The sequence below is a fragment of the Enhydra lutris genome, unplaced genomic scaffold (genome assembly GCF_002288905.1).
Source record: "Enhydra lutris kenyoni isolate GAN:26980312 unplaced genomic scaffold, ASM228890v2 scaffoldscaffold75, whole genome shotgun sequence".
Lineage (NCBI taxonomy): Eukaryota > Metazoa > Chordata > Mammalia > Carnivora > Mustelidae > Enhydra > Enhydra lutris.
In genome coordinates this window covers 5,344,583-5,360,169 of record NW_019154159.1, presented here as the reverse complement: position 1 = coordinate 5,360,169, position 15,587 = coordinate 5,344,583, and the positions used below count along the sequence as shown (strand labels likewise).

Below are 15,587 nucleotides of genomic sequence, written 5' to 3'. Positions count from 1 at the left end.
TAAAATGTTGGAAAAGAAAAAAGAATTGGCATGCTTCCAAAGTCAGATCTACGAATAAGGTGCCTCCTTTCTCCTCTCCCTCTTTCCGGAATGTTTGGGTAGACGTCAAAAGTTTGAGCTTTCAAAGTGTAAGCAAACGCACAGGTAGTCACACCACTCCCCTTCTTGCTTTGGCTGTGTGTCCTGCCCACTGCCCGTGGCGACTCAGCCCCTGGCAGCCGCCTTCTTAGGAAAGCCAGGGTCTGCCGGCCCGTGGCTCTCACGCATGCCGCGGTCTCTGGCCGCCTTCGTGCGGACTCTGAGCGCAGCGTGTGGCCCTCTGCCAGTTTCCGTATTGCCCGAGAGCTGCGGAGGAGGTGTCTGCGGGGCGGGGGCCTCCTGTGTGGTTCATTTAAACGGAGACACCAGGTGTTGATGGAGACCCCGTGAGCTGGGGTCGCCTAACTGCCGGGGTGCCGGGTCCGCTCCGTACCCGGGGGCGGCTCTTGGACCCCGCGCAGTGTGTTCGGATTCAGTTTTGGAGAGGGGGTCTTTCATGAGGGGCTTCAGCGGTCGTGTCAGGAGGAGGATCGAATGAAACACAGAGGCAGGAACCTCCGGCGTCCAGACCGCAGACAGCATCACCGGAGCGCCTGACACGGGACTCCTGAAGGTTGCAACCACTGACCTCAGGAACCCGCAGGTCATTCGGAGTCGAGGCTCCTGCGCTGCCGGTCCTGAAAGCAGACCCTGAGACTGGTCCCCCGTGCGCGATGCCACCCGAGCGCTGCCCATCTGCGTCGCGCCACCACCCCGCAGCAGAAAGTTCTCAGGTTGTTTTGCCAGAATTTGACTCATTTGTGAGGATATACCCAATTAGGATAGCTTGGTTTGGGATTCCCTTCGTCTTCCTGTCCCTGCGGCCGGGGTTTCTGCCAGGGGGGTTCTGTCAGTGACCCTCGAGCTGCGTTTCGGGGCAGGTGAAGGACTCCAGCCCACTCCGTCCGCTGCGGGGAGTCAGGGCCCTGGGGCCGGTGTAGGCCGCAGACGAGCCAGAGTCCAAGCCCACCTGCCGCCCCGAGCACCGTGCTCTGCCCCCCACCGCCTGCAGGAGGCTGACCGCAGGGGCCTTTTCCGTTCCTCTGCCCTCCCCCACTCAGTGCCTCCCCTGGGAAGCCCGGCGCTCTCCCCGCAGGAGCCGCACGCGCTCCGATAGCCTGTTTCCCGGAGACAGGGGTCACTTCGCCCCTGGACTCTTGCCTCACGTACCCGAACCTCTTTGGAAGGAAACTGTTTACCCGAAGGTGTTTTGAAACTGACTTTCCCCAGCGAAGGAACCCACCAAAAAAATTGTGTGAACGGCCTTCCTCAGGCCTGAGGGCCACCGTACACTTGACGAGAGACTGTGTGATGTGCGACAGCCTGAGTGTCACCGTCTTCTCGTCCTCTGAGTCTCGATGGGGAAGCACGGGGCAGCCTGGGGAGGGGCAGAGCTTGCAGGGCTCAGCTGCGTTTATCTGGATGTCAGCCTTTCTCTGCTGCCACAAGTCTCCTTTTTAGCAAGGGGCGGGGCCGTGCCAGAGTCGGGGTGGCCTGGCTCTGGGCTCCTCTGAGTCTTCTTCCTTTACCGCCCTGACAGATCGGCACGCACAACAGCCTGGAGCTGCTGGAGGACCCGAAAGCTGACGTGGTGGATGAAATCGCCGCCAAGCTTGGCCTGAGGAAGGTACTGGGGGGGCCGGGCTCGCCCTCGGGAATCCAGGTGGGGGCACGGCCTCCAGCTGCTCGAGGTCAGGCGCCGGCCCAGCACACTGCAGAGCCTGCTCGGGTTTTCCGGATGCCGTAGCTCTTCCGTTCCTCGGGTTTGAACTAGAATATTTCTCTGATCCAAGTGAAATGAGAACAAATGACTGCCGTGCCGGGCTGTCCTGTCGAGGTCTGCGGGCGCGCTTCCCGGCGGTGGCTTCAGAGGGTGGAAGGAAGAGGCAGCGGAGCCGGACCCCTTCGTCCTGCCGGGAAGGGGCCCTGCTGCTGGGTTGTGGGTCCTGCCCACAGGACCAGGCCCAGCCTCTTAGTGAGAGCCTCCCTTCATGTGTCCTTGTGTCCTTGCCTCCCCGTCGTTTTTTAGCCTCAGGCGCTTGGGACCTCTGGCGCTCCCTCTTCCTCCGTCACGTCTGGGTTTCCTGTTGCTAATATAGGTGTCTGAGCCTGGGAGGTTTCCTAGTTTTACTGAGCAGTTAGAAGACAGGGAAGACCTTTTGTTTTGAGTCTGTTGATCTGGTTTGTGTCATGTCCTTGGTGGAGCTCCCAGGAACTTCACAGAAGGGTTGCTACAGGTAAATATGGAATGTGAATTTGTTCTTTTTGTTTTGTTTTGTTTTAAGATTTTATTTATTTATTTGACAAATAGATCACAAGCAGAGAGGCAGGCATGGTGGGGGGAAGCAGGCTCCCCGCTGAGCAGAGAGCCCCACGTGGGGCTCGATTCCAGGACCCTGAGATCATGACCTGAGCCGAAGGCAGAGGCTTAACCCACTGAGCCACCCAGGCGCCCCCTGAGTTTTATCCTTTATTTATTAATCGGCTTAGTGAGAAATGAACTCCCTGCAGATAAACACGGAAAATAGGGAATGTGTTTGTAAGCCTAGGGGCTTGCAGAGCAAAGTCATTTCAACAAAAGGTTTAAGAAACACAGTCCTATTGTTTCTAGTAAGGAATCAGCATCTTTTTTTTTTTCAGTAGGTGCCACACCCAGTGTGGAGCTCGAGGCGGAGCCCGTCGTGGGGGTTGGACTCACACTCCCTGAGGTCATGACCTGAGCTGAGGTCAGGGGTTGTAGACTTAACCGACTGAGCCACCAAGTGCCCCAGGAGTCAGGGTCTTGATTTAGGGTCATACTTTCGTTTAAGTTTTTGACGTTTCTCTCGTTCGAAAGGGAAGTTAGTGTAACTTTTGGACCTTTGTTTTAGACGTGCGGTTTATGACCGCTGTAGTTGTAATAGATCTCCAAGGACAGAGGCCTGGCTCTGCTCTGCTCGCTGCTTCGGCCTGTTCACACCGCAGGTCTCTGTTTCTTCGCTGCATCCTCCACGGGCTTTTTGTTTGCTTGGGTATTTTTGAAGAAAATGAAGTTCTCCATGTTGGCGTGGTCTTGTGTGCCGGAGATGGATTTGAAGACTTTTGTATCAAGGTTCTGCCAGACAGGTCATGGGCACCACGTCGCTTCTCCAAAGGATGTGTCCCTGGGGTCCGGCCCCACTCATAAACCTCGCAGCCCGGTCCTGGTTCAGGAGGGCTAGGGCCCGCACAGCACCAGACAGGCAGCTGCCCGGGACTGGCATTAATTAAGGGTGCCGTAGCGATGGGCTTTCAGCTCCTTGTGCCCTTGCCTGCTCTCCTCAGTCCTGTAGCGGAACGCAGAAGAGCCACTGGGTGAGGACTCTGTGGCGGTCGTCCTTAGATTCCGTGTCTTCTAGGGAGTCCGTTTTCTTACCTCATGGGTAAATAAAGCCTTAGCGTCTGAAATAGCATTGTCTCTCTTGGCTTGCTCGTTGTCTGTCTTTCTCTTTGGGGTGTAGGGATTCTGTTAATCTTGTTCGCCCTGGCGTTCCCCCTGAACCCAGGACACTGCTGGGTACAGAATTGCTGCCATGGGGCTTCTAACAACGTGGTGAGCTCCGCTCGTGCACCATCGCCTGCGGTCCAGCAGCGCAAGAGGCCGGTGGCCGTTTTCAGCTGGGTGGACTTTGAAAGCCCTGGTGGCTTAGCAGAGGATCGGACTCGCCTACAAAGAATTGGGTCACAGGAGTCTCTTACAGAAATGCTCTTAAGGTCTCTGAGCAGAGGCCAGAAAACGTTCATCACCTGCTTCAGAGAGAGGCTCAGAGGATCCTTTCCTTTTCCTGCAGGTTGGCTGGATATTTACAGACCTTGTCTCAGAAGACACCCGGAAGGGCACCGTCAGATACAGCCGCAACAAGGTGAGATCGGACGGAGTGCCCAGTGCCCATGGAGCTCAGCCTGCAGCTTGGTTCTAAAGCCCATCTTGGCTTTTTTTTTTTTTTTTTTAAGATTTTATTTATTTATTTGACACGGAGGGAGAGAGAGCGCGCGTGCACGCACAAGTAAGGGGAGCAGCAGAGGGAGCCCAGTGCGGGGCTCGATCCCAGGACCCTGGGATCATGACCTAAGCCGAAGGCAGACGCTTAACGACTGAGCCACCCGGGTGTCCCTCATCCTGGCTTTTAGATGAAATTATTTTCAACACTGTGTTCTTGTTAAATTAAGGGTGGGTCTGTTGATTGTGACTCGTAGAGCAGCACCCCCACCCCCTGGCCTTCACCCGCTGGTGTTTTTTGGAGGTCAACCCGTGGGGATGAATGCTGGATGGTTCTGGTCTTGTTATTTGTGGTGGGAGAGGAGGGGCCCGTGACAGCTAGGGACCGCAGGTGTCTGTTTCGTGCAATGTTGACAAGCCACTGTTCCGTCCTTGGTGTTTTCTAAAGAAGAAATAGGAGTATATCTCCGTGTGATGCTGTAAAACTGGACAGGCCGGCTCTCTTTTCCTAGGACACCTATTTCCTGAGTTCGGAAGAATGTATCACTGCAGGAGACTTCCAGAATAAGCACCCTAACATATGTCGACTCTCTCCAGATGGACATTTCGGCTCCAAGTTCGTCACTGCGGTGGCTACAGGTATGTGCTCTGTTCCTCTTTTGGTAGAGTTTCATTCTGAACTTAGCTACTAGAGATTTTCTTAATGTGCCCTGGGACACGGATTCCTCTTTCTGTTTTATGGTAAAAATCCTGAACTCGCTGCATCGCCCGCAGAACCACTAGAATCGAGCTCAGTATAGCCCTTCTCTCACCCACTCACGTTCTAAGTCGAAGTCAGCTTGATTCTGGATCTTAGCTTGGGGCTGTCTTCGCCCTTTCCAGTAACTGAAGACGACTCTGGTTCTGTAGGAGGAAAGGATTTACTGTTTGTTCCTTCTTTTTGACATTATGAGTGGGAGTCCTTTTAAGACCATTTCTGAGTGTGTGGGGGGGGAGAGAGGACATGTGTGTTGGATTCCACGTCATGTACGTTATAAATACATCGTAAAAAATCGTGGCCTGTAAGAAGGTGCCATCAAATCTTTCATAATACGCTTGGCCTGTTATCTTAGAAAAACACTGGTCGTAGGACTGTACAATTTAAAAAGAAGAGGAATTTTCAACTCGGAGAACCAACTTGTGAAATCATCGTCTGTTTGCTAATTTTTTAAAGTAAACACTAACTTGGGTCCTGTGAGGACCTGGTTTCTGCTCCCGCTGAGCCGGTGACCCAGTCTGTTCACGGTCACCGTCCTTCCGCAGGTCTGTAGAAAGCTCCCCCAGTTTAACAAACACCAGTCCGCAGGGAGCCCAGACATGTTGGTAAGTGACTGGATCCCCTCTTAATGCCATCGAGGGGACTGTCGTGAGAACCATGAAGAGAAACACTGCCTGAATTCATATGATCCATTTGGACGGACAGTCCCTTTCTTTTTGAAACACGCGCGCTTCTGAGGCAGGAGAGGCAGCGGCAGCATCTCTCTCGGGCCCGTGTGAATCCGTTGCGTGGGTTGGTTTTCCTGGCACCGCTGTCGGGCCCGGTACTTAGGGGAGTGGATTGGAGTGTTGACCAGGGTTACGGGAAAGCAGTTCCTCGGCGTGGGGTGGTTCTGTGAGGACAGCTGGGGAGAGCAGCTCGGGCCGGACGTCGGGGAGGGCACAGGGAGGAGCGCTTGTCGCGGCCTTCGGAATTCGCTGCGCCTGCTCTGCACCTGACCAAGGGCAGAAACGCGCTCCCTTTTTACTTCCCGCGGCGCCGGTGGCACGCGTTCTGGGTACGGTTGTCTAGACTGGCGGTTCTCAAACCCGTCAGACACCCCCTTCGGAAACCCCCTCATTCGGGACGTACCCTTTACTGTCTGGAGAGGGAAACTCACAGATGACACACCTCCCTGCTCGTGTGAATGTAGCAGAGGAACAGAGGGGCCACCCGGCCGTAGCGCAGAGGAGCCTGTTTCCGCTCACCAGGGCCTGGGGACTGATGCCCGCTGGGACAGACAGCACAGCGACTGACCCAGAGCGGCTACCTGCGTGCTGGCCTCCCTGGTGCCAGTGCCGGGCTGTCCTGAGACGCTCATCGAGCCTCCGGGAATCTCTGAGCTCAACATGCCCCCTTCCTTCCGCCAGCTCGGTCTCACTCTCCTAGAGAATTCACCGCGGATTCAAACTGCATTGGTGTTTGTGCTCACGTAGAAAAACGGCTGATTCTTCTTCTTTGTTGTAAAGATTTTATTTATTGGCACTCATGAGGGAGAGGGAGAAGCAGCCTCCCCGCTGACACAGGACTCGATCCCAGGACCCTGGGATCACAATCCTTTTTTGTTTTGTTTTGTTTTTTTTAAAGATTTTATTTATTTATTTGACAGACAGATCACAAGTAGGCAGAGAGAGAGGAGGAAGCAGGCTCCCCGCCGAGCAGAGAGCCCGATGCGGGGCTCGATCCCAGGACCCTGCGATCATGACCTGAGCCGAAGGCAGAGGCTTTAACCCACTGAGCCACCCAGGAGCCCCTTGTTTTTTGTTTTCAAGATTTTATTTATTCGTTTGAGAGAGAGAGAGAGAGAGCCTAGGTAGGGGGAGCGGCAGGCAGAGGGAGAAGGACAAACAGGCTGTACACTGAGCAGGGAGCCTGATGTGGGGCTCAGTCCCAGGACCCTGGGATTATGACCTGAGCCGAAGGTAGACGCTTAGCTGAGCCACCCAGGTGTCCCTAAAATACAGTTGATTCTAATCTGAGTTCATAAATGGGGGGTTTTGCCTATAAGAGCATGCAGGTACATTCAAGGTTGTGTGGGACATGGAATGTCCTTTGTTGTATGGGACTCCCCCAAACACAGTGTAGTCTGACCTCTTGCACTCCGGCTGGCAGCTCCCCTCCCACACCCCTGGCCCAGGGCCCCATCATTGAGGGCAATCAAAAATTACTTCCACGGATTCCAGAACTGCTGTCCTGGGTTTCATGGGCTCCCATGGTAATCTAGACCTTTTAAGTACTTTGTCTGTGGGGAGTTACTCAGTGGGCCAAAGGAACTGGCACGTTTTTAGAATTATAAATAGTTTCTGCTTGGGGCTGCCTGTACCTTCAGTCACTGATTCATACCTCTTGCTGGGAGGTTGGAGAGTGTAGATCATCTGTGAAGTTTTTCCTTCAGCATCGCCACTTCACTGAAAGGCTTCAGAACCGTAGATAGTAAATAATTTACAGTAAGATGTGCCGTTGGGGTCCCTGCATTTCTCTGCTGACGTCCCCCCTCATTGAGCCCTGTGATGAGCTCAGGCTCGCAGTTCTCCCGGGCTCCCAGGGGCGGCCAGAGGAGGGGCGGCCATCCACAGTGTCGCACATCTTGGACCTCCAGACAAAGTGTGCTGTCCCCCTGTGTCAGTGGTTCTTGACCAGGAACGTGCCCCTGCCCCATGGAGCTGTTTGAACTGTGCTCGCCGTGCCCCGTCCCTGAATCCCTGACGGGCTGGGAGGGAGCAGGCCTGCGTGTGTGTGGCCCGCTCCCAGGAGACCGACTGCTTCCTCCGGGGTTTATGGTACTTCTGCATGTACTGTACTCACAGCTCCCTGAGCTGCTGCGCAAGCCGCAGGTGCCCTTCCCCCCCCCCCCCCCCAGCCAAGAACAGCTCTAGCCTGAGATCTGTGGAGGAGGAGCAGCACGATCCTGTGAGAGCTCGAAGGGTCGGGGGGAGGGGAGTGCACAATGGAGCCTGCGTTTAAACTCCCTGCCCTGGAGCTGGCCTCTCTGTGTCTCGGCGGGCTGGCCATCCCCATCTCTGGGCCGTGAGCATCCCCTCCCGAGGCGGCGTCCCAGGCACCGCGTGCCTCTGCCACAGGCCCTTTCCTCCCACATGCAGCTTTCCTCCGCAGACTGGTGACTTGAGAAGGGAACAGTCCTATTGTTAGCTTGTCTCACTGCCTCGACAGCCCGGCCAGTGTGGGGTTTCTGAAAAGGATAAAGAAACCCAGGAGGGCTTGCTGTCCTGCTTCTCCACACGGGAAAGGGCGTAAAAAATTATTTGAGAGAGAGAGTGAGAGAGCATGTGTGGGGAGGGGCAGAGGGGAAGAGAGCGAAATTCCAGCAGATTCCATGACCCTGCGATCATGACCTGAGCTGAAACCAAGAGTCAGACACTTACCTGACTGAGCCACTCAGGTGTTTTAAACCAGCTGGTTTTTTAAACCAGCCTTCAATTTTACAACTACTGTTTTCTGTTTTTCTCTGTTTTTCAAAGGCCGAGTGTTTTTCTCTTATGACCCATCACACTTTATTTTTTTTTTTAAAGATTTTATTTATTTATTTGACAGAGAGAGATCACAAGTAGATGGAGAGGCAGGCGGAGAGAGAGAGAGGGAAGCAGGATCTCCGCCGAGCAGAGAACCCGATGCAGGACTCAATCCCAGGACCCCGAGATCATGACCTGAGCCGAAGGCAGTGGCTTAACCCACTGAGCCACCCAGGCACCCTGACCCATCACACTTTAATGCTAAATCTAAAAGCCAGGGCAGGGGTGCCTGGGGGGCTCAGTTGTTAAGCCTCTGCCTTCGGCTCAGGTCATGATCCCGGGGTCCTGGGATGGAGCCCCGCATCGGGCTCCCTGCTTGGCAGGAGGCCTGCTTCTCCCTCTCCCACTTCCCCTGCTGTGTTCCCTCTCTCACAGTGTCTCTGTCAACTGAATAAATAAAATCTTTAAAAAAAAAAATAAAAACTGGTGCAAATTTACAACACCTGAAGTCAAACAAGAGCCAGATGTACACTTGGGAGGGGTGGGCGGCCCCACAGGACTCCTTCCCCCCCTTCCCCACTGCTCCTTCGCACCCAGTGTGCTCGTCTGTGGTACGTGACACGTCCCTAACCCCGAGCGCAGCAGAGAGAGGCCCCCTGCGTCCACAGCCTCACCGTCAGACAGTGGTCGTGGCCAGCTCCCCTGAGCATGTGCATGAGGGCAGAGGCCCTGAGCTTGCTTGTCCGGTGGGTCTCTGGGGCCCGCTTGCGCTTTCGGAAGCCAGACAGAGAGCAGGTCCCTGGCTTGTTCCCTCGGAGGCTCTTCTGCCCTCGCCTTTCACATTCTCTGTTTGGCCACCAGGTCTGGTTTCTGGTACGTGTTTGAAAGCCAGAAGAAATTTCTATTCCCGGATCCGTATTTTGGTTTTGTCAAAGAAACTGAAGTCGAGATGTGGGGTTTTCTTAATTCTCTCAAGGCGGAGATGATAGCAGACGTTAGTGTCGTCAGAGCCTCACCCGTCGGCGCAGGTGGCGGAGGAGGTCCGCCGCCCGCACCATGTGGTCTTCCCTCTTCCAGAGGCTAGGGGCCCACCATCCCCAGGGTGCCGTCCTCCTCAGGGTCCCATCCCAGCCAGGTGCCTGCTCCGTTGGACTTACTGGTTGGTTCCCTCTCAGCAGCTTTTGCACTGTCTGTGTCCCTAATCTGAAGTCCCATTGGAGGTTTTGTGGTGGGACGACAGAGCTTGGGCTGAAAGCCACACTGGGCAGTGCCCGGGTCGGTGCTGTAAGACGGTGGGGCGGCGGTGTGGGTGGCTGCGGGGTAGAGACCCCGGTGCAAATGCTGGCCTCATTTTCGCCATTTGTCCCGTCCATCGCCATCGCCCTGCTCCGTCCGCTCCAGGACAGGAGGTTGTTGGGACTCGGGGCTCTGCCTGCCCTTCCGCCCTGGTGCTCCGCCGCTCGGCGCACCGGCAGGACTGGTGTTAGGCGCTGGCGGGGCCGCAGGCGCGTCCCCCTGCCCCATCTCCCCGGCCGCGTGCTCAGGCCACTCGTCAGGTGGCCGTCAGATGCCTTCGAACTCTTAACCCAGGACAGACTCCTGTGAGCTCATTTGTTCTGTGGGTCCGAGGGGACGAGTAACAGACACAGATTTGACTCGAACCTCCTCTGGCGGCCTCCTCCCATGAAGGTCTCTCTCTCGCAGGTGGCCCCGACAACCAGGTCCACTTCGAAGGGTACCAGGTGTCCAACCAGTGCATGGCGCTGGTCCGTGACGAGTGCCTGCTGCCCTGCAAGGACGCCCCCGAGCTCGGCTACGCCAAGGAGTCCAGCAGCGAGCAGTACGTGCCCGACGTGTTCTATAAGGTGAGAACGCCGCGGGCCGAGAGAGTCACGGCCGGAGAATGGTATGAGCGCTGACCAGGGTGTGACTCTGGTGGCTCCAGGCACGCCTCATGGGCGAGGTCCTTCCAGAGCGTGTGCGGCTTCTCTCCCGCAGCCGGACGCGGGGCTGGGGCTGGGGCCGGGGCACCGGCTCCGCCGTTGCGGCACAGACGCCATTTCCGTGTCTGAACATAAGGGCCGCATGAGTTCCCGTCTTACCCACGGTCCCAGGGAGGAGGCCGGGAGATGTTCCAGGACCGTGTTTCGAATTCTGAGGGTGCCGGGTGTCCAGTGTCTTCTCAGTGTTTGGTTTCGGTGGGTTTGTCGTCGTCCTCCTCCTCCGGGGACTCTGTGTGTTTGGCTGCTTGGAGCCGTCCTGCAGCTCGCTGATGGTCCGTCCACTTGGTTTCAGTCTGTGTGTGTTGTTGTTGTGTTTAGGATTTTACGTATGTATTTGAGAGGAAAGAGAGAGCAAGACAGAGCAGGAGCAGGGGGAGCGGCAGAGGGAGAGGGGAAGCAGGCTCCCCGCTGAGCAGGGGACCCGACGCAGGGCCCCATCCCAGGACCCTGGGCATGACCTGAGCCCAAGGCAGACGCTTCACTGATGGAGCTGCCTGGCTTCTTGCCGTTTGCTTTTCTTTCTGCGCTTCCTTCTGAGTAGCCTGCGCCGCGGGGTTTGCGGCCTGTGCGTCCTGGCCCTGGCCCTTGTGGCCCAGGCGCTGAGGCTGTCGCTGCCGCGCTCGCACCTGCGGCTCATGTGTCTGCACTCGACCGCGAGCACATGTGTGGGGCAGTTAAGATGAACGTCCCAGTGTCCTCATCTGTAGGTCGGTCTGTCATTTCTGGGTCAGTTTTGATGGGCTCATTTGTTCCCGTCTGATGATGGGCTGTGCTCCTGGTGTTCCGAGACCCTGTGTCCAGCATGTGGATCATCTGTGGGTTTGCAGCTATTGCCTGTTTTTCCTTTGTGGCGTCTGTCTTTTCTGCAGGGGTTTGGGAAGTTTTTGGTGTGCGCTGGTCATGGCATATTAAAAAGCCACAGGCCGGGAGGACCTTGCCAGAGGGGCCGCCCCTTCCTCCGGTGGGGCCACGGTTGATGGGCCTTCCGCTGCATCGGCGGGGTACTTAGCTGGGTCAGGTCCGACTCGCGTCTGTGCGGGTCTCCGTCTGCTGCTAACTCTTGCCTTTCCCTAGAGTGTAGCCTCCAGACTTTGCGCTTTTGTCTCCTTGTCCCTGCAAGGCTGGGAGATTCATTGTTTGTCCTTAAGAAGTCTCCAGCTCCGCTGCCGCCTCGTGCAATTTAAACGCATGGACGTCCCGCCCCGTGTACCACAGGAATTGTGCATCCTGCGACAGGGAGAGTGGCTGTGTGCTTGAAGCCCCAGCCCTGTGCAGAGGGGTCTGCGTCTGCAGCAGTGGCCCACCATCAGGGAGGGACCTGGTGCTCGCAGCCCCCCGTGCTCTCCACAGCACGCAGAGCCTCAGTGTCACTCGGCACTCTGTCTGGGTTTTCGCGCCCAGCTCTGCGGTTTCCAGGCCCTTCTGCCCACACTGCTTTGTGCCCGAGGTGCGGGCAGGCTCTAGAAATGCCGCAGGCTCACTTCCAGACCGCCACGGTGCGGATACGGCAATGCGGCGGGTCAGGTGCGCTTGTTTCGTTTCCCAGCGCAGGCAAAAGCGAAGTGTGCAGTAGGAGGATGTCTGAAAAGCCACGTGCACGCCTTAACTTAAAAATACTTCATTGCTGAGAAGCGCTAAGCGTCATCTGAGCTGTTGGGATGTCCGCTTTTTGGCCTCGCTGTGGGTGACTGCTGACTGAGCGGGGTGGCTCCCGCCGAAGGCTGGCGTGGCCATGGCAGGTTCTTAAACTGTGACGGTAGTGACGATTGCTGCATCGCCTGTTCTTTCGCGACCGAGTCCTCTGTAGCATGAGGCACTGAGCGCGGTTCACCCACTGGAGAGCTGCTTCCAGAATCCGTCCTCTCCAGCCCTGCTGCTCCCTCGTCGGCCAGTTTACGGAACATCAGAGATCACCGCTCACAGGCCACCCAACAAGGGTAGTAACAAGGTGGAAATGATGCAGGAATCCCCAGCATGTGGCCCAGAGACGCGAACCCCATGTAAGCACGCGCTGTTGGGAAAGTGGCACCGACGTCGCCGTCCTCCCCTGGGCCGCACGAGCCTGCCGCCTGACGACGCACGTGCTCGTGACGCCCCAGCAAGGTGGCACAGCGAGGGGCGCCTGCTCCGAGAGACGGCAGGGCCTCTGCATGCCCGGCGCTGTGTCGGGCAGCCCAGCGCACGCCCACGAGCAAGGATCCGCCCGCGCCCTCCCACGGTGGCTCTGCTCCGCGGCGGGTGCCCGAAGGCAGCCCCTGGGGATCCGACGCTGCAGCCTTGCCACCCTTACGCCCTCAGTTCTCCAGCGGCTTTTGTTTGCTTTATTTATTTTAAAGATTTTATTTATGTATTTGACAGAGATCACCAGCAGGCAGAGAGGCAGGCAGAGGGGGAGGGGAGCAGGCTCCCCGCTGAGCAGAGAGCCCGATGTGCGGCTCCATCCCAGGACCCTGCGATCATGACCTGAGCCGAAGGCAGAGGCTCAACCCACTGAGCCACCCAGGTGCCCCATATATTTTTTTATTTTATTTACTTACTTGATAAAGACGGGGAGAGAGAGAGCGTGAGCAGAGGAGAGGGGGGGGGGGGGGGGGGGGGGAAGCAGGCTCCTCACTGAGCAGAGAGCCCGATGCGGGGCTCGACCCCAGGACTCTGGGATCATGACCTAAGGTGAAAACAGACGCTTCGTGGACTGAGCCACCCAGGCGCCCCTCTAACAGCTTTTAAAATGCAGCTGGTAGGGTGCCTGGGTGGCTCAGGTGAGGATCCCAGGGTCCTGGGGTTGAGCCCTGAGTCCGAGTCTGGCTTCCCTGTAGTAGGGGGCCTGTTTGTCCGTCTCCTTCAGCCCCTCCCCATGCTAGTGCACGTGCGTGTGCGCGCGCTGTCTCTCAAATAAATAAAATCCTACAAAAGAAAAAAAGAGGCAATTATCAGTGCTATAGGAGTCCTAGGGAGCCCCCTCTGACAGGCTCATCATTCTTGGGTTTTTCTCACTCGTACCGCTTGTGTGTGTCCTCGTGTCCCCGTGTCGGCGTGTTGCAGTGGGGCCGGCGGGGTGTGGTTTGCCGTTTGGCCGCCCCTCATGGTCCCGCGCCGCGCCCCCGGCCGTGCAGAGTCCGAGCGCGTTTGTTTCCACCGATGGGAAGCTGCGCTCCTTGCTGGGGCCACCGGTGGTCTGCAGGGTTTTGCTTCTGCGAGTCGCTCAGCTGTCAAGCTCTGGTCCCCGAATCCTGGTGTGCGTGTGTGTGTGCGTGTGCGAACACCTTTGGGTCCTGGAGGCCGGACAGGCGCCAAGGCGTGGAAGTGGGAGGCGGTAGGACCTGGAGGTTTCTTCCCACCAGATGCCAGCAGCCAGCGAGTGTCCGCGTTCCCACGCCCTCACCGGGTGTGGTCACGTGGTACCTTTTTCGTGTACTTCTTCAATCAATAATCAGGCTAAATATTTTTTAAAGGTTCATTTATTTGAGGGAGGGAGGAAGCAGAGGGAGGGACTGGAGGCAGTGGGAGAGGAAGAGAGAATCCCAAGCAGACTCTGCCCCCCAAGTTCGGAACCCCATGCGGGGCTTGATCTCATGGCCCTGAGACCGTGACCTGAGCTGGATGCTCAGCCAGCTCTGCCACCCGGTGCCCCTCCAGTCAGGTGTTTCAGTGGCGTTTCTGAGGTGTGACTCACGTCTAGCACGATTCACCCATATTCACGGCCCACGTCTGATTTTAGAACACTTTTGTCCCCCAAACGGAGACCCCACGCTCTTAGCCGCCCATCCCGGGACTCCTGGCGGTCATGCATCCGCTTTCTGTCTGTGCGAGTGCCTGACGCGATCGTGCCACGTGGGCTCGGCCGTGACGAGCCTGTTCGCCACTTTCCTGAGGTCTTTGGTTCTAGCCACGTCTGTGGCCGTGTCTTCAGTCTGTCTTCTGGACATCATGTGGTGCCGAGGTGCTGGACTCCCGGGGTGGGCTGGATGCCCAGAAGGCGGGAGGCTTTGGGCTTCACCCTGAAGAGGAACTTTTGAAGCTGGGGATGACCCCCTCGTAACAAAGGATTCACTTCCTCACCCGTCAGGAAAAGTAGAGGCCGGGTGGCGGCGCTGAATTGCATCGTCTGTGTTGATGGCTGACGGACAGGGGCCACATGGGGGTGGGACGGGACGGGGCAGCGAACAGGGACCGCCCAGCCGCGCCCAAGTGCTGCCTCCTGGCCCCTGCTCGGCTCTGCCCCTTCTGACTGTGGCTCAGCACCGCGGCTGCGGCTGAAGGTGCTGCAGGGTCCGCGGGAGTCCCGGGGCGGCCGGCAGACGCGTGGGTCCCAAGGCATGAGGTGTGCTCACATCCACTGCTCTCTGCAAAGGCCTGCGGTGCGCAGGACATTGGCTCTGCTGCTCCGGCCCCTTCCAGGATGCCCCTTCCAGACTGCCATGGCTGAGCAACTGCACACTGGGCTGCCTCTCAGGTCCGGGCCTAAGAGAACTTGTGGGGAGGGCGCCCCTTACCAGGGGACAGGAGCAAGAGGCTCCTAGCCCCTTGTGTAGGGCTTCCTCTCTTCTTCCTCCCCCGTCCCGTATGGTGTTTATTTATTTATTTATTTTTTAAAAGATTTTATTTATTTGACACAGAGAGAGAGACAGCGAGAGGGAACATAAGCAGGGGGGAGTGGGAGAGGGAGAAGCAGGCTCCCCACCGAGCAGGGAGCCCTGTGCGGTGAGCCCAGGACCCTGAGATCATGACCTGAGCCGAAGGCAAACGCTTAACGACTGAGCCCCCCAGGCACCCTGTCCCATGGTGGTTAGTAAACCGTCGGCCTTGACGGCACAGACCTCGCCCTTGGCTCCTGTTTGTGGAGCAGGTCCTTCAGTTTTAAACCGTATTTAAATGTTCGCACGAGACCGCACCGCGCTGGGGTCCCATATGGAGAATCGGAGCGTTCGTTATGGCCCCGCGTTAAAGTTCGTACTGTACAAAGATGCATTTGTGCTGCGATGTTTTATGATGAAGAATCGGTGTTTTGACTCATTTTTAGGACTGAGGCTGCCGTTTTGAGCATTTGGACAGTAATTTCATTTAGCCCTTTTTAGGAAAGCTGGTGGGCCTGTGGGTGACAGCAGCACCTGCTGTCCTCATTGAAGAGCTCGGTGTGTCCTGCATCGGAGCTTCCTCACCCAGGCTCTCTGCGCCTCTAGCGACGGTGCCGACCCCTGGCCCCGCCCCCGCACAAGCACCGGAAACCCTTACGTGCATGAGATGATCGAATATGTCCCTGTAGATTACTGTTTCTCTTTTTT

General features: G+C 57.0%; 1 protein-coding gene across 1 annotated transcript in view; it reads left to right on the top strand.

Annotated features, from left to right (window-relative positions):
• The window catches only part of LOC111160312 (NPL4 homolog, ubiquitin recognition factor), a 59,423-nt gene that overhangs the window by 25,686 nt on the left and 18,150 nt on the right, over positions 1-15,587 (top strand). Inside the window, exons 9-12 of the mRNA XM_022523306.1 lie at positions 1,619-1,705; positions 3,888-3,959; positions 4,549-4,675; positions 10,007-10,167. Coding sequence (XP_022379014.1) covers positions 1,619-1,705; positions 3,888-3,959; positions 4,549-4,675; positions 10,007-10,167 — 447 coding nt within the window. The remainder of the gene's footprint in view (positions 1-1,618; positions 1,706-3,887; positions 3,960-4,548; positions 4,676-10,006; positions 10,168-15,587) is intronic.